Raw genomic sequence first — 18838 nt, forward strand, 5'->3', positions numbered from 1 at the left:
TCTTGAGTTCAAGAGCTCACATGCCAATATCAGCAGCAAATTGGGCGGGTAATCCAAATACAACAATACTGGTAGAAAAATTAAGACTATGGGTATGAAAACGCAAGCCAAATACAGGCATGTGAGCTCTTGATCTCAAATGTGTGTTTCACATGCCAATATCAGTAGCAAACGTACGTGTCACTAGATTTCAAGTTTTATTAGTTTAGTGAATTTAATTTTGGGTGGGTGGGTACGTTGGACCCTATTCTCATCCCATTCATGAAAACTCCCCCTTTCTCATTTTGTTTCTATTAAACATATCATTTCTTGTCTATAGACTATAGTAATCCAGTAGTGGCGCTGGCCTAAACGTTGTTAATCCTGGCTAATTGGCTATAATAAAGTAGATCGACTTAGTCTAGGTAGTTAATTACCCACGAAAATATGAGTCTTAAAAGACATTAGAATAAACCAATTAGTAATCATCAGCTGTTAGACCATTTTCCAGGCTTGATTAGTGCAGGGCTCGCTGCTTCCAAGTTCCAAGTTTTCTTCCACCCCAAATTTCGGCCATGTCCACCATCCTCTGTCCAATTAAGTCCAAGTCTTTAGTCGTACGTCTTCAATACTATCTCTACTGATCTCCTCTTTATTTAATCAATTCAATCAAATTTCTGCCACATGTTAATTTGGATGTTAAATACCGCATTTTGAAAGATCAGCTAGCTTAATCTGCATTGCATAATTTTCTCTTCTCCATCACCAACTTCCTGCATCTTCTGCAAATTCAATGGTGCTTCTTCATGAATGTGCATTTTGGTTTATATGCCTTCATGTGATTACCCATCTCTTTCTTATCAACTTTTTCTTACCTGCCACTATAGCTGCAAATGCATTTGGCAATGAAACCGATCGATTGGCTTTGCTCAAATTCAAAGAATCCATAGTCGCCGATCCACACGGGTTCTTGAACTCATGGAATGGATCAGTTCACTTCTGCAACTGGCATGGAATTACTTGCGGCAGAAGGCATCAAAGAGTAACAGCCTTGGAACCATATCACCTTACATTGCCAACCTCTCCTTTCTCAGGACCTTCAGCCTTCCACACAATAGCTTCTCTGGCAAGATTCCAAATCAAGTTGATCATTTGTTCCGACTGCGACATCTCAATCTAACTTTCAACATGTTGGAGGGGGAAATTCCAGTCAACCTGACCTTTTGCTTGAAATTAAGCATCATAAGCCTTGCATCAAGCCACCTTACCGGGAAAATTCCTTCAGAGATTGGCTCATTGATGAAACTTGTGTATCTTAATCTTCAGGTAAACAATCTGACAGGAGGCATTCCACCTTCCTTGGGGAATCTTTCATCAATCTCTAAATTTTCCTTAACGGATAACAATTTGGTGGGCAATCTCCCAGAGGAGATAGGAAGACTACAAAGTTTGTCTATATTTTACGTCTCTCTCAATCAACTCTCCGGTATGATCCCTCCCTCCATTTTTAACATATCATCTATGACCCGCTTCTCAATTACGGGTAATGAGTTTAGGGGTAGTATTCCACCTGCAATAGGCCAAAACATGCCTAATCTCCGAGAGATACGGATTAATAAAAATGAATTCTCTGGGCATATCCCAGTTTCTTTTGCTAATGCTTCTCAGCTGCAGGAAATTGATTTTGGGGAAAACAATTTTGTTGGGCAAGTTCCCGAAAGTTTTGGAAATCTTCCCCATCTTCAGTGGCTCAGCTTAGGAGGGAATAATCTAGGAAGTAATTCATCTAATGATTTGGGGTGTATAACATTCTTGACAAATTGCAGTAATCTGGAACTGCTTGCTCTGAGTTTTAACAATTTTGGAGGTGTTTTACCCAACTCCATAGGCAATTTCTCAACCAAACTTACTCAACTCTTGGTTGGGAGCAATCTAATAGCCGGAATGATTCCTGAAACATTAGGAAATCTCAACAATTTAATACTCTTGTCGCTGGATTATAACCTATTAACAGGTGTCATTCCAGCTTCTTTTGGGAAGTTACAAAAGCTGCAATTATTGTTATTACAAGTTAATAAATTATCAGGACAGATCCCATCTTCCCTAGGAAACCTCACCCAATTGTTTCACCTCATTTTAGCGGTTAATAATTTAGAGGGAAGCATTCCTTCGGATCTTGGCAATTGCAAAAGTTTGCAGTTATTGGAAATATCACAGAATAGACTTAGTGGAGATATACCACCACAGGTTATTGGTCTTTCCTCCTTATTTACCTCAGTCAACTTGTCACAAAACTCACTAACTGGTAGTCTACCTCTAGGTGTGGGTAAGCTAAAGAATATCAATAGACTAGATATTTCCATAAATAATATGACAGGAGAAATCCCAGAAACCATTGGAAATTGTTTGAGCCTTGAATTTCTTAACCTTCAAGGAAATCTCTTTCAAGGAGTCATACCTTCTTCTTTGGCTTCTCTGAGAGGTCTACAGTATCTAGATCTTTCACAAAACAATTTGTCAGGACATATTCCAAAAGACCTACAGAGACTTCTATTCTTGTTATATTTGAACCTTTCGTCCAATAATCTTGATGTAGAACAGATAGCGGTCCAATTTCAAGAACAATTGGATCGTGCTAAGGGTGGAAACCGAAAAGGGACTAGTAGACGTGAAATGGGCCTCCGGAGTCCGATCGGGACGCACTTTAGCTTTCCGGAAAGGGAATCGCGCCAGAAAGCAAACTCGTCGCTATGCCACGACGTGTGACCTTTTTCGGGCTTTCGGGATCGTTTAGGGCCTCAAAACGGCATTTTTCTATTTTACCCGTTTTTGGTTTTCTTAGTTATTTTTGGATTGTTTTCGTTTTTATCCATGGGCCTTAGGGTTTCGTTGTTAGTCGCCCTAGGGTACTTTTCTCTTATTTATTAGGGTAAACCCGCCCTAGGGCATCTTATCATCTTTTATCAATATATTGAGATTATTCTCTTTTATCTCTGGTGGACTCCAGAATCGTTTGCTTAGGTTTATTGCTGGTAAACCTAGTTTATCATTCCGACTGCGTCAAATCTAGAGGGTGAGGTACCGAAAGAAGGAATTTTTCGAAACACTAGTGCAATTTCATTAAATGGAAATACGAAACTATGTGGAGGTGTTTCAGAATTGCACCTACCAGCATGCCCCATCAAAGTAGCAAAGCAGAGAAAGTTGCACGGATTCAAACTAAAGTTCACAATTTCTTTAGTCACTGGATGCTCTCTTCTGTTTGTAGTCATCTTAACTCTTTATTGGAGAAGAAAATTTCAAAAGAAGAAACCATTATCTGTAGTGCCATCAATCAACTTCCTTTCAAAAGTTTCATTCCAGACACTTCATCAAGCTACTGGTGGATTCTCTCCGAGCAATCAAATTGGATCGGGTGGCTTTGGCTCTGTATACAAAGGGATTCTTGATCAACAAGAAAACAACGTTGTTGCCATAAAGGTCCTCAACCTTGAACAAAAAGGAGCTTCCAAGTGTTTTGTGGCAGAATGCAATGCACTAAGAAATATCCGGCATAGGAATCTTGTGAAGATCTTAACATGTTGCTCCAGCACAGATTACAATGGTAACGACTTCAAAGCTCTAGTTTTTGAGTATATGTCAAATGGGAGTTTAGAGGAGTGGTTGCATAGAGAAAACCAATCAAGGAGCTTGAACCTTCTTCAAAGACTGAATATTGCTGTTGATGTGGCATCTGCATTGTGTTATCTTCATGACCATTGTGAACCACAAATTATTCACTGTGACATAAAGCCAAGCAACGTTCTTCTTGATAATGACATGATTGCTCGTGTTGGTGATTTTGGGTTAGCAAGACTCATCCCACCGACCCCAGACTCCTCTGAAAATCAAAGCAGCACTGTTGGGATAAAGGGTACCATTGGCTATACTGCTCCAGGTAACAATCTTCTATCTAGTATATAATTTCTTAAATATCTATATACATGTTTATTGTAGATAAATATGAAATTGGATAGAAGTAAAACAAATAGGAGCATGGTAACTTATGTTTAATTAATATGTGGCTCTGACATCCAATTTAAGTCCTAACAAATGTCTAAGTACAATTTGACAAGCAATATAAGATATGATATCTCAAAGGTTGTAATGAGACAAGATAGAAATGATGTCTTTCTCTAAGATAGAAAAGATATTGATGATGAAATTTGTTCTATCTTTCTTTCTCAACCCAGTATTGAAATTCATTTGTTTAATACATTCATACATCATTAACCATTGATAATGAAAAAGTTCAGTCTGATCAACAAAAGAAACTTTGCGTACTCCAGTAGTTAGGTTCCAAATTATACACAGAGAATTGATATATTTGATTGTTTTATGAATTGTAGAGTATGTTGTTGGTGTTGAGCCATCAAAACAAGGGGATGTATATAGTTATGGGATACTTGTGCTGCAATTGTTCACGGGAAGAAGACCCACTAATGAAATGTTTGTAGATGGTTGCAATATCCATACTTTTGTTAAGACAGCCATTCAAGGAAGACTTATGCAAATTGTAGATCCTACTCTTATTGCCACTTTAGCAGAGACTACGACTTCAACAACAAACAATGAAGTGACCAGTATTCGTTGTTACAACAATGAAATCGAAGCAATTGAAGACAACATTGACAATGAGAATTCAAGCACGATGAGCACTTACGTGTGGAAGTGCATACTTCCAACCCTTCAGATTGGACTTGCATGCTCAGAAGAATCGCCAAAGAATAGGATGTCTATGGAAGAGGTCCACAGGGAGCTACATCATATAAAAATTGCTTACACTAGTGTTGACATTCGTCGAGAGAGGCCAAGAAGAAGCTAAACAAGAAGTGCTATTATTTTCTTCTTTATGATATGTGCAACAAGTGGTATTTTTTTTTTTGGCTTTTGTTCATTTCGTTTTTATTCATTCATTCTCTCATTTCTCTTTATGATTGCATAATCCTCATGTTTTTATGCAAATAACTTGTACAGTATAGCACCGGAAGCGAGGAGTCAAAATTAATTCTCTGAGTTGTAATGCTGGAGACGTCTAAAGGCAAGATAATTTTCTACTAGTGTGGAAAAAATAAGTTGCAGCTACTAAATTGTGAGTGCTTCATTTTGATTTCGAGGTTATGAGTTGTTTGTTGTATAGATTTCCCCTGAGATCCAATGGAGACTTATGTTGTATCTTAATTATGTGTAATAAGTGATGCATGTAATCCAATTGGGTTTGTGGAAATTATTAGAGAAGTAAAACCAGTCCAATTCATAGCTCTAGTTTTGTTTTGTTTTGTGTAAATGGAAAACAACAAGTCCGGAGTATCTTTCTTTTTTTGAAGATAATTTCATTACTTAATCATGGCCAGAAGGCACGTACATTATATGCTGTCTTACACCAAGTAATACCTAGTTGGTCTAAGCTGTTAAGCACATAACAGGTAACCCCCATTGGGAACAACTGAAGCACAGAGGATTAACCTAGCCATAAGGAGACAAATCCAACAACTATCTAGACCCTTGCTAGAGTAACTCTAATTGCCAAGGACCTCAATTGGTGTACAATCAGAGAAACTAAACCTAAATAGAAATAGACTAGAATCAAATGCTAGGTATCGAACCAAGGAAGCTTAAGGCTTTCCTTTGCCCTTATTCTTAGGGCTAATCTCATGAGCAGCATCAACCGAAGAGTAAGTCAGACGCAAAGTCCCACTCATCTTCTTCTGTGGGCGAGGATGTTTGTTCTTGCTTCCTAGAGGTCTTCCAACCTTCTTCTTCAGGATTCCTTGTTCACTCTCAGTAGCAGCTTCAATCAACCCTAGGGCATCTGCTTGCAGTATGGGTATCTTCCCACCCAGGATTGTCTTGAGTTTCTTTGGGGAGGGAGTGCAACCTCTAGTCCTGTTTCTTTTCTTATACACCTTAGGCTCCATTTGCGCAGCCTGAACAGGTGAGCTATACTCGGAACTCCTAGCCCTGAAGGCTGAATCAGAAGCATCGGTCCCAACCTGCTCTACCTGCTGTGCTCCTACAGGTCCATCAGTTTCCTTATCCGCCATATCGGGCACGGGACTCCCAGATGGATCAACTTCTGATAATGATTTGTCTAGCTTTCGGATTATAGGCTTTTTCTTCTTGAGCAAGGCAGAGGAGGGTTGTGGAAGTTCTCGGCTGGCCTGGGCTGAAAAAGAGAAAATTCCACCTACAATTGAAGGACCACCAAAAGGTATAGCTCTAGAGGTGGAGATGGCTGGGTTGGGCGCCATGCATTTAATTCCCGAATGCGTAAGTAGGCTGCATTGAGAACACCTACCTTTGAGATGCTCAAATTGAAACTTCAAGAGTGGTTCAATCCCTGTCTCCAAGAAGATCTTACGCTCAAGGAGGATAGGTTTGGAGATGTCATGCAAGAAGAGGATGCGCATCAATCCTCTCCGAAACTCCTTCTTGTCATACTCCAGGAAACCCCCCAGGAGATTCCCAATGAGGACTAGGTTATCAGGCTCTTCATACAATGGAGGAATACCTGAAACCCTAGCCCAGATTCGAACATGTTTCATGGAAACTTCAGCAATGGGTAAAACTCCGTCGTACTCCTCTAGGCAGACTGGAGCACGATCAAAACACCAAACTCCACCTTTGAGAACCTTATTTCGATCTCGGGCTGATCCGAAAGAGAATAGGAACAGGTTGTCATTCTTTTCCTGAACCCTAAATTCCTTTTCTACCATCCAAGTACGCAGAAAATGAGATTTGAAAGTGGAAGAATCCACAGGTTTGCAAGTAAGAGGTTTCCCAAGAAGAAAATATTGGGAGGATTTCTTCACCAGACCTCCACCAATTTTTCCAAGGTCAGGGGCTTGACCACCCTCAGCCAGAGCCAAGGAGGCCGCAAAGCTAGCGGTGACGGCGGCGATGGAAGCCATGAAAGAGACTTGAAAGAGAGGTTGGGGGTAGGGAGCGGCAAGGAGGCCGCTTGCTAGGGTTTTGAGAGAAAAACTAGTTGAGAGAAAATCTCGTAGTAAGTCCGGAGTATCTTTCTTAACATTGGCGTTAGAGATAAAATCATCACTTCTGATTCAATCGGGCACATCTTTCTGTAAGAAACATTTCTTCAAACACCTTTCCTGCATATAATTAAATCCCACCCACATTTTCTGCAGAATTGAATAAAGAGTTATTATGTGAACCAAAAAAAATGATTAGTAAAATCACTGAAACGTCATGTTCTAGTTTATCGTAGTACTACAATGTACAATTATAAGGGTGAGCTCGACTGTGTTCACCTCCTACTCCATTATGGTGATTGAGCTAAACTTGAACTGGTAATCTGACTAGTGGAATAAACAAATAACTTGCTCGGAGATGCCATTACTAAGTTATCAAGTTGTGAGAACCCAGCCCAACATTTTCATTTCTGCCCAAACCAAACCTTGGGCTATAAATTGGCTCCCCAAGTTCTCAACTACATATCATTCGAACTTGGTTTGTAAAAGAAATAAATCGAGGTTAAGACTAACTCACTCTTAATCACGAGACAACTCAAATTAGGCTGGAACTTGGCTTTCTCGTTGAAACTGTTAAGACTCTAATTCGAACTCAACAGTTGAGGTAAACTTGATTTGGATTCTTATCCACCAAAATTGAAGTTTTAAAAGATTTGCATTTTCAACCAAGAAAAGGGTCTCTTGACCTTCGTCTTGGTTGCATCTTGGTGTCATCGGGCTCGCTCGACGGTGTCTATTCTCTGTAGGCTGCGGTCTTATTCTCCTTGTTGTGGTCGGGTTTTGTGCTCATTAATGGTGGTCAGGCCACTGACATGGAGTCGACTTGGGCTTGGGACCGGGATGCAGGTTGGATGAAGACTGCGAGGGTGGGCATTGGTGTCAGGGCCTTTTTGCATGGTGATGGCGATCTCTGGTTGGACTGGGATCCGTCAATTTCTATGGAGGATGAAGGGATTAGTGGTGATCCAGATTCTTCTCTGGTGGCAGAGGTTGATGTCAGGATAGAATTGGGTTTCGAGGTTGGTGGTGGAGCTCGTCCTCATTTGACAGAATTGGATCCATCTATGTCCTGGATGCGTGTTGATATGGGTGGCGGCCTCCAAGTGGGTACTATCAGTGGTGGTGGAAGTGTAAGCGGCTTATTCCAGCGAATGGTGAATGGCGGTGGCGGCATGGGTATTGTCTTCTCATCTAGGGTCTATCCTAGGTATGTTGGTTGGGTCTGGCATTGGGCTGCTAGGATTTTGTTTTGGGCCCAGGCAGTTGTTTTGTCTTCAATTTTTAATTTAGTTTTGGGCCTCCGTTCTTCTTCACAAAAGGATGATGGGTCTATTTTTTTTCTTGCATTGAGTGGGAAAGATCACAGGGAAAAGAGAGACCTCATTGCCAATTTAATCTTCTACAGTGCTCTACTTTTCTTTGTTTTGGGTTTAATCTTAAAAGGTGGGTGTGTTAGGAGATTACTAGTTTGTTTGTTTTTTTGTTAGGGGTGGCTTTGTAGCAGTTTCTACGGAACGATTCTTTATGTCAATCTCATGGCAGTGAATTGTTTTTGTACTGTTTGCTGATTTACATAATGAGATGAACTCTTTTACTCAAAAAAAAAAAATTATATAATCTTCACAATGAAATTTTAATGATCATAGTTGTGGTGGGATTAAACAAGCTTTTCTAATATGGTGGATAGACCCTTTTAGATTAAGAAAATAAAATCTCATTGAATATATGATTTATATTGGTAAATAGATTATGACAGTTTTGAATTAAAATCTTTTGTACGATGGTATATATGAAAGGATATCAATCATCTCTGATCATCACGATTCATTTAATCGAACACATCTTCTTGCGAGATACATTTGATCAAACAATATTTCTGCATCATCCATCATAACTCCTGAAATATCTTATGAGTCGATCACACATCCTGATTTCGAGAACAAACTCATAATATGTAGCAATAACGTAAAATCAAAATATCACAAGACATTAGAATAACAATATATTATTATTATACAGACTTGTTCACTTAAGGGACAGTTTTAAGATAATGTGAGGGACAAATGCATCACAACCACATGTATTAAATTAAAAGAGAAATTCTACAATGTGTTAACGTATGACATGCATACAATTGCCTTAAAATGGTAAAATGAGTCCTCAAAATAGTAATATTAGTCCTCAAAGTGGTAATATGAGTCCTTAAAGTGGTAAATTTTCTTAATTACCACATAAGTCTTCAAGTGGCAAAATTAATCCTTAAAGTGGTAAAATGAGTCCTCGAAGTGGTAAAAATAGTTGATGTATGAGAAATATTAACATAACACAGCCTGACCCAAATTAAAAAGCTGAAATTATAACAACTTAAAATTGCGCATTTGTTTTCAGCCGTCAGATTTACTTGTCCCTCACAGTCTCTTAAAAGGAAAATGATTTGTGGCCTCAATCTTAGGTGTCAAGCCATGTCATCTACATACATCACCTATTTGTCAAACAATGCCATGTAATTCTTGAGAAAAAGATCATCTTATCCTTCTAAATTATTTTGGTTTTCTTCTAAAAAAACAAAAAAATGGCTTTCTTTCATTTTTTGTTCTTTTCATTACACTCATGCTTAGATTTAAACAACAATTTTTTTTTTCTTCAATCAAGAGTAGAAAAAATTTCATGTAATTCAGTTAATAGATTTGCACGTACATTCAATTAATAGATTTGCAAAACACATGTATATGAATTCAACCTTTGTTGGGTTCCTGCAAATTTTGAAAATATAATGTGAAAAATATATATTCATATGATTGTATATATTCTTTTGTTCATTGTTTTCTCTTTATGTAGCTAGGGTTTAAACCTTAGATCTTAATTTATTATTTTTTGTTTATTTTTCCCTTATATTTAGATTGTAGATGTTAATTAATGGCTGCTAACGTGAAATTTTTTTCTTACCTCTTAATTTAGAAATAAGTATTTCCCAAATTCAATTTTTTAATGCTATTTTTTTTTTTGGATGAAATTAATCAATATTTGGAAAGAAAAGTTAACATCTATTTCTTGACACATAATTCAATATATTAATGCCATTTGGAAAGAAAAATTAAAGGAAAGAATTTAATCAAATGAAGAAAAATATTGGTCAAAGAATCTGTGGACATATCTCTTAAATTCATACATAATTAATAGCTGATATATTTTTTTGTCACCTAATTAATTTCATTAATGTAATTGATTCACCGCCTAGATGTTAAAAGGAAATGTAAAAGGGTAAAGTTAGTGTTGCAATAGTATGATGTGGCAAGATATATTATGTGGAATTGAAAATAAAATTTGTATTTACTTACATGGCATGACACCTAGGATTTGAGGTCACAAATCTTAGACCTCATTGAGGCCCCATATCATTACTCCTCTTAAAAACTGTCCCTTAAGCAAGCAGACATTTATTATCATATATATATATATATATATATATATATATATATATATATATATACACATTTATTATCATATATATATATATATATATATATGGAGAGGATCGAGAGCGGACGTCTGCACTTTCGCTAAAGTACGGACGGCGACGCAGCAGCTCTGCTCAGGGCGCGACGGAGCATGCCGGACAGAGGCCAGGGGTTGGACGGACCTGTCTGCAGTCTGGTGGAGTCGCCGTCGACGAGGTTGCAGCGCTGCATGTCCGGTTGCAGTTACAGGTCAGGTCGCTGCCCAGAAACCTGCAACCCCGACCTGCTCCGACCTCAATCGCTGCCTAAACTCGTCTGGGAAGCCTCCGGCCTCCGTCTGGCAAGCTCCGCGCTGCTGTCGATGCCTGGAACAGCCTGCTGTGTCGCCGTCCGCACTTTAGTGAAAGTGCGGACGTCCGCTGTAGATCGGGCCTCTATATATATATATATATATATATATATATATATATATATAACTTTTTTGTTTTTTCAAACTCTTATTGAAATTACCGTTACTCTAAAATTGTGCCGAGTAGAAAAATTGAGTCTAACGTTAGCCAACTAAATATGGAAGGGGTGAGGTTGAACTAAGGCTGGGCGTTTAAGCTTGAAAACCCGCAAACCCGGACCGGCCTGTGAAAGCTCGACCGGTATGGGCCGGGCCCTAGTTTTTTTTCCATGAAAAGAATACAGGTGTCTGTATATGAGTGGTTACACTGCAAGGCTCAAAATTCTTATCCTATGACCGAACACACTGAATTAGCGTCTTCAGCCCTAAAGAGTAAAGACCCAAACCTAATCCCCTTTTGTTCAGTCTTCACTCATAAACTCATTCACTCGATCAGCTGCCTCCTTCTTTCTTCCTCTTCGACCTCTAGCCCAATATGATTTAAACCACCAGAACTCTCCGAGAATTAGAGTCTCTGAGTCTCGTCCGCCCTACTCTCTCTCTCTCTCTCTCTCTCTCTCAGCTCTTGGTGATCTTACTTTGGAGCTGTGTTGAGGGAAGCGTACAAGAACAAGAGCAGGGTTATTCGAAGAAAGCTCACCAAGCACCAGGTACTCCCTTAGTCCCTTCTTTAGTTGTTCTCTGTTTATGTGCTCCGATTTGAAATGATTTTGTTCTGGAATTTGCAGATTCGAGGAAAGAAGTGTTTGGTGGTCATGTAGATTAATGCTTCAAAATGAGAAGCTCGTGAGGTTGAGGGAAAAGCTCCGGCGTAATAAAGAACACCTTGTGCAAGGTTCTAGTTTGATGTTAGTCATTTTTTATTTTTCTTCTCTTTTTATGGATTTGTTATATTGATTGAGTGAGAGTTACGGGGAAGGCTAAGATTGAGAAGACATCCTATGATCTAAAAGTCAAGTATGGGGTGCTTGAATCGGCCCTCTCTATGGTACAACATAGTAATCTTGTATTTCATATGTGTGTGTATATATATCACTTTTGGCTTCAATTAATATAAATATATATATATATATATATGGGAAAAATGCACCAACAGTGTCCGGACACTGTGAGGACTGTCAAAATGATACCTGAACTTACAAAGTTATCAATGTGATATCTGGACTCATTTTTTCGTATCAACATAGTACTTACGACCAAATTCCGTCACGGAACCGTTAAATTTAAGGGTAAAATTATCTTTTTACACATTTTTATTAAAAAAAAAAAAGAAATTTCTTATTTCTTTTCTCTCTCTCTCTCCTCTCATTCTCACTCTCCTTCTCTCTCTCCTCTCACTCTCCTTCTCTCCTCGCCAACACCACCGCAACCAACACCAGACCACACCAGTCGATCAGTTCAACCAACACCGCCGCCGCGCCCATCGAGCCCATTTCCTTTCTTGATCTCCTGCGAAACCCTTTTTATTCCTCATGGTCCTCTTCTTCTTCACCCTCGTCCTCTTCAGCAATGGGCAACCTAACCCCCTGCATCCTCGTTTTCCAGACCTTCGTCGGCATCGTCGGCCTCCCACTTCACTCTCAATTCTCTAGCCTACAATTGCCTCTGATTGAACCCAAAATCCCTGGCTTAGCTTAGAGGGACGACCAATTCAGTGATGGGGCTTCACCCATTTACACTCTCTCTTCGCCCAATGGGTTTTGGTCCAAGCATCGCGACGATGTTAGCTACAATCAGCTCCAGAAGGTACTCAAATTGATTGGAAATTATTGAATATATGCTTGCCCAATGTGTGTTGTGTTTCGTTTGATGAGTTTTATGGGTGATTTGAGTTTGAATTGGATCTTATAATTTGATGGAGGGGTTGTTGAGTTTTTGTATGTGTGGTTGTTCATGTCGGGAATGATAGAGGTGGTGTTGCATGTCGGGAATGACGGAGAGGTTGTTCATGTGGTTGTTGATGGTGTGGAGGTGGTGTTGCATGTCGGGAGTGACGGAGAGAATGGCGGGGTAGGATTGGAGTTGTGATTTGAGAGTGGTGGCGGAGGGCTGACGGAGTTGTGATTTGAGTGACGGAGGGCTGGCGGGGTCTGAGTTTCTGATCAATGGTGTATACAAAGGGGTCGGAGGAGAGAACGAGAGTGGTGGTGGCTAAGCCGTTGGCGGCGGCGGCTGGGGTGAACTTGAACGAGCAGTTCGACAGGCGGAGCAGGGTGAGGAGGTGTCTGCTGTGATTCACCGTGGCCGTAATCGCTTAAGGAGGCGTCGGTGTTCTTCAAGGCCATGATGTAGCCGGAATGGCCCGCTACTGAGATGATTTGAATCTTGATGATTCAAATCAGGGGAAGAACTCCGAAGAAGAAACCAAAAACATAAGAAGAAGAAAGAAAGAAATAAATAAAGAAAAAAAAAAACTTTTGAGGGTAAATCAGTCTTTTTGCCTTCATTAAGTGACTCACGTGCGTGACACGTGTAAAATTTAACGGTTCCGTGATGGAATTTGGTCGTAGGTACTATGTTGATACGAAAAAATGAGTGAAGCATACTTACCCTAAAGTCTCAAAGTCATAAATCATGCCTACTTTAATTGTAGAAAGCACACATGTTAGGTGTGGCTTTCTTAATGCATAATTACTGCATGCAATACTAGAAGGGTACACACTACTGTGACAATCTCACATGGCTTTCTTAGTCATACAAAGTTTGACAAATACACTTAATCTCTTATAGCATGACTTCATCAATCGTCATTATCACCTCGGCCAGCATCTCTAGTAACTTGTCACATTTGCAGCCAGTGAATCCCAAACTCTACACAATTGTAATTTAGTGCGAGCATACATGGATTGAATCCTCAAGTAAACAAATTCATAATCAGCATGATTTGTGCACGGCTGGGCATCCATCCTTACTTCGTCACAAAAGTTCAACGAATCATTTGTGCCAAACACACACTGGCCACACTCTTGGCATGCCAAAGTACAATCACCCGAACGAAACTACTCCATATACAAAGCAGGGCCAAATAATCTACTAGACACTCGCTAGTCGATATGGAGTCTTATATATGGGCAACTTCAATATTTCTATAATATCTTCACCAATGAATGGCTCCAGATAAGTTCTCATATACACCCCTTTTAATTTGAGCTAATGTCATACTTCACACGCTCATACAAGGTCATACGACTGTATAAGGTCATTCTAGGAGATCCGAAGATCACCCATTACATTCACTGCTCCACTGACCGTAGTCAGGCACACTTCCCAAAGGAAGATGCAAAAACTAAAATCCTAAAAAAAGGAAACTGCGAAACACTAAACTCCGAAAGGAAAAACAAAAGACAACTAACAACTAAATTTTTTTCCCACACAACCCTGGTTCTCCGCATCTTTTTTGACTGGCTTGGGGCCTAAGACCTCTTGGTGTACCCAGCCACCAGACCTTGCAGTGAATAACTTCAAAATAGGATTGTGTTGAGTCCAGCCCCAACCGGGCTCACCAAGGCCCAACTGCAAATCTAGCCCAAGTCAGAGAGATGAGGGAAAGTGGGCTTGACCCAAACAGGCCCAAATCACTCCCACTGCCATCGTCCCTACACCCATACCAGTTCACGCCGGAACCCTAGCAAGACTTGTTAGAACTGTTGCCGCCCCTGGTTCAGTCCGGCGGCCTCCCAAGATACGGACCCATGGCAGCCATCCCGTCCGCCCAAAGCTTGCCTCTGTTGACGCTACAGCCGCTCGATCCACTCACGGTCCAACTGTCTCCTTCAGTTACCTAATCAGCCGACGTCAAGCCTCCTCGCTCAAGCAGCAGAGAACCGGAGACCTCCGCCGCCCTGCTACTCGAAGCCCAAACCACAACTGACGCTGTAGATCCAGACCCAATCCGCCTTGCCTGCAAACCCGACACCGGAAGAAACCTTACCGCTGCACACGCCCAACGCACACCAGACGATCGACGTCGGAAGACGTCCACTAGCAAGCAGTTGCGATCGAAACCGACGCCGCTGCTCTGCTGCACGATACCCTAGATTTCGGTATACGGAGCTCCGAGTTTTCGGGAGCTAAGAAATTATATATCTTGTAAGAATTCTCTTTGTTAATCAAGCCTTTCTCAGTAAATATTGACCGGAAGGTACATGCAAGTCAAGACAAGCAAGATACCTTTCTTTACATGGTAACAGAGTAAAATTATCTTACAAAAACATTTTGTCAAACAGCTCATCCATCATAACTCCTGGAACAGCATCTGATGAGTCATAAGTCACCCAACCCGATTTCAAGAACAGACCCATATTTTTTAGATTTGTCTATGATACAGATCTGCATAGTAGGCAGATCGAAAAAGTAGTCACATGGATAGCACATGGGGACAAATTTATGCAAAGGCAAACTGGGTTTAAGCTAATTCTAGGGTCAAACAACTAAAGCTATTCAAGTAAAGAAGGACCTACCTCAACTTTTAAGTACAGCTTCTAAAAATTTATCATATTGGAGGAGGTTGGTAAATGCTGAGAGTTAATATTACTTAAGGTAAAAAAAAATTTGTTTAAGAAATTCAAGCCCGACCAAGGTTTCAATCCTGAATCCGCCCCTCCGTAAAGCATCGATCTGTTTCATGTTAATTTATGGCTTTCTCAAGCAAAGCACTGATCTGTTCCGTTTCTTGCTTTGTTGGTTCTCATCTTTATTTGAATAGTTTAACTAGATTCTTATTTCATTCAAGTTCTGATAGGCCAATGGCATGATTTCATTTCATTAATCTCATATTCCAGAAATATCAAAGATCAGACGTACGTACACAATTGCATGTATGTGCCTCATTACACATCTCACATCTGCATGCATGCAGCAACTTCAAAATATGCATGCATGTTACAAGTGTTGATATATATAGAAGAAATTCCGATAGGAACAGACTTCTTCTACCTTAATAGAGATGTAAGTACGTGCTATCCATGCACATGCATGCTTCTATATATTATGCGAGAAGGAAATTAAGAACCTAACTTTGCGTCTCAGTTCGGTTTTTTTATTGATAAGGTACGTATCAGTTGGAAATGAAGAACCTAATTTTGCTTTAATATTCACTTTGTCCTTGTCAACATCATTGTGTACCTAGAGGGACAATGCCACAATGCTATATATAGAGGCCTTCCTCGCTCTAACTCCTTCATCGAATGTCTTTGCTCTCTGTTCTCTCTTGTATCAAATACTAGAACGGTTCGGTCTCAATCTCTGTCATTGATAAACAAAACTCTCAAAGTTGTATCAAGTTTTCGTTTTCAATTGATATTCCTCTATATAGATCTGTTATCATTTTATTTAAAACACATACTCAACTCTTGCATGGATCCCTGTTTGCTGCATCAAATTGACACACTCTTCATCACCAGTCAGGAGAAATGACAGTGAAATTTATTTACAGGTGAGAAGAAAATGTCGATCCAGCCGAATTCACTATGGAGAGGCTGTGCAGCACCCTTCCCTCAACCTCTCGATGACGACAACGTGCGTGCAGCTCAATTTTTGGTTGAAACTGTTTATTACTTTAATTGCCGTGTTGCAGATCCCCCACTGGCTGACATCGTTTACAGAAGCAGCAGTGGAGAAGAACTGAAGAAGACATACTCCGCCATGTGTTCCGCTGGGATCTTACCCCCTATCAGGAGGTATTTCAAAATGGCTTCCAAGCGAGGCGTCAACAAGACACTACCGACCAAGTCTACTTCAATCTGGATCACTATGTCCATAATGGTGGTACGCCTCTTGATTCCCGCAGACCCGCCACCCACGCCTTCGTTAGCACCACCCTTAACAGCGGTTGGCATCCCGACGTCCCTCAGACTGTGGAAGTATATCGTTATGAGATATATGCTCCTGGTGGCATTTGGGTTGCTGAGACTCTTGGTGATCGTTACCTGTACCCTTCTCAAGACGAGGTCTCTTTTGTTGCGGGCATTGCCCCTCAATACATTCGCTCTGCCCAACGCTTCAGGCTTGTTAGTGATGGAAGGTTGGTTACCCTACACATGGACCGTTACTTAAATATCTATATATATAATTATCATATATTCATGTCAAAAGTGAACACTAGGCTTACGTAGGTTACGTACACTCAACTTGCAGGTATACAACACGTACGGGAGAGACTCGGCACTGTAATAAGAGTAAATGGTACGAGGCAGCTTCTAACCCTTAGCATTTGCCGATCCCCTGCAATCTCCGGGCTACAACTCGCTGCCATCAAAGATAATTTCACTACCACAGATTGGTATGCTGGCGATGTGGCTAACTATGAAAGCTACATAGATGCTGCATTCCATTCGTCTCGCGGAAATGAAGCCTATCTATTGATGAAGAACGAGTATGTGCTATTGGACTATGCTCCTTGAGGCACAAACGACAAGGTATTGAACGGACCGCTTCTTATCTGCGATGGGTATCCATCTCTCAAGGGCACAGTCTTTGCAGAACATGGTATAGACTCTGCTTTCAAGTCTCACGATCGGGATGAAGCTTATCTTAATTCTCTGGGAATCTCTCTGCACACATTAACTTCGCACCACACACCACAAATGACAAGATAATCAAAGGGCCGATTAGCATCTCTGACATGTTCCCCTTCTTGAGAAACACAGTGTTTGAAAGCGGCATAGACGCCGCGTTTGAGTCAACTACAAAATATGAAGCTTACCTCTTCAAAGACGACAAGTATGCTCTTATAAACTACGGTTCTGGTACTGTGCGCCTCATCCACGTCAAGCCCATCCGCGATGGCTATCCTAGCTTGAAAAACACCATCTTTGCAAGTGGAATCGAGGCAGCGCTTGCTTCACACAGGTATAATGAGGCATACCTTTTCAAAGGAGATTCCTACTGCTGGATCAACTTTGGTCCTGGCACCACAAATGACTTCATCGGTGGCGTGAAGCAAATCCGTCCCAATTGGCCTTCCCTCCGAAGCATCTTGCCTCGCAAAAACCATCTACTTGACGTTCACAATCACACTAGCCCTGGTCCTGATGATGATGACCGTGACCAGGATGAACTCTAAAATATCAGTCCAAAGTGATGCATGGCATGCATGCTTTGAATCAGTCCAAAGTGATGCATGGCATGCATGCATACAATGGATACAAAATAAAAACTATCGTCTGAAGAACAGTCACACAACGGTTATAAACAAAAATGACTTCTGAATTGCAATCACACAACGGATTCTAAGTTGTCCGTTGTCTGAGTAAAGTTCACACAACATTAATTAATGTTGTCGAGAGCCTGTCGACATGCTATCGACATGGATGCCGAGTTCTTTAGACGACGGTTCTCTAAATCATGTTTCATTAGACGACAGCGAGATATATGACAGTCAGCTCTGTATCAGACGACAATTTTTAGCCGTTGTCTGATTCAATTTTTGTACTAGTAAGAGTTCGACTCATCAGTTTCTATTAGTCGGAATAATAAAGGGCCTGTGTGTGTTGGCCTGTGTTTGTTTTTGTCTCTTCTGGTGTTGGGTTTGTAGTGTTGGCCTGTGTTTGTTTTTGTCTCTTCTGGTGTTGGGTTTGTATTGTAAAATATTAATATGTGGGCCTCAATGTGGCTTCTGTATTTTTATTTTTTTTTTGACTTTGTCAAGGGGAACCCAAAGGCTTCGTAGGCCCAATATAAACCCTTCCGGGGCATGTGAAATGCTCCAACTGTGCATTGCAGCACAGTGCCTTGCCACTTTGACAGCTCTAGAGTTCGAACCTAGGTTGGAGAACACACCCAACTAGACAAGAACCACTAGTCCACTTGTAGTGGTTAATGTGGCTTCTGTATTGTAAAACATTAATAAAATCATGAGACTATTACCTAAATAAATAAAGGACTACATTAATTAATGTTCTTTAGTTAATTTCTTCTTGTATCTAAAAGTATTGATGGTAATAAGAAGATGAACATATATA

The 18838-nt window shown here is 40.4% G+C and overlaps 1 protein-coding gene and 1 pseudogene across 1 annotated transcript; both read left to right on the top strand.

Annotated features, from left to right (window-relative positions):
- The first annotated feature begins 957 nt into the window (after positions 1-957).
- Positions 958-5210, top strand: LOC112164251 (putative receptor-like protein kinase At3g47110). Its single transcript, XM_040506025.1, has 4 exons — positions 958-1305; positions 3022-3916; positions 4368-4889; positions 4996-5210. Exons 1-3 carry the CDS (start codon positions 958-960, stop codon positions 4841-4843), a joined length of 1719 nt encoding a protein of 572 aa, XP_040361959.1. The 3' UTR covers positions 4844-4889; positions 4996-5210.
- Positions 5211-7822: 2612 nt separating this feature from the next.
- Positions 7823-17963, top strand: LOC112164252 (annotated as a pseudogene).
- Positions 17964-18838: the final 875 nt, after the last annotated feature.

Source organism: Rosa chinensis, chromosome 5, assembly GCF_002994745.2.
Source record: "Rosa chinensis cultivar Old Blush chromosome 5, RchiOBHm-V2, whole genome shotgun sequence".
NCBI classification, from domain to species: Eukaryota; Viridiplantae; Streptophyta; class Magnoliopsida; order Rosales; family Rosaceae; genus Rosa; species Rosa chinensis.

Bases quoted from the DNA above. Each gene is read 5' to 3' on its own strand.
- LOC112164251 (XM_040506025.1), top strand. From the start codon at position 958: ATGGAATGGATCAGTTCACTTCTGCAACTGGCATGGAATTACTTGCGG. The intron at 1,306-3,021 runs GTAAACAATCTG...TGGTAAACCTAG, and splicing joins TTGTGTATCTTAATCTTCAG to TTTATCATTCCGACTGCGTC. The intron at 3,917-4,367 runs GTAACAATCTTC...TATGAATTGTAG, and splicing joins CATTGGCTATACTGCTCCAG to AGTATGTTGTTGGTGTTGAG.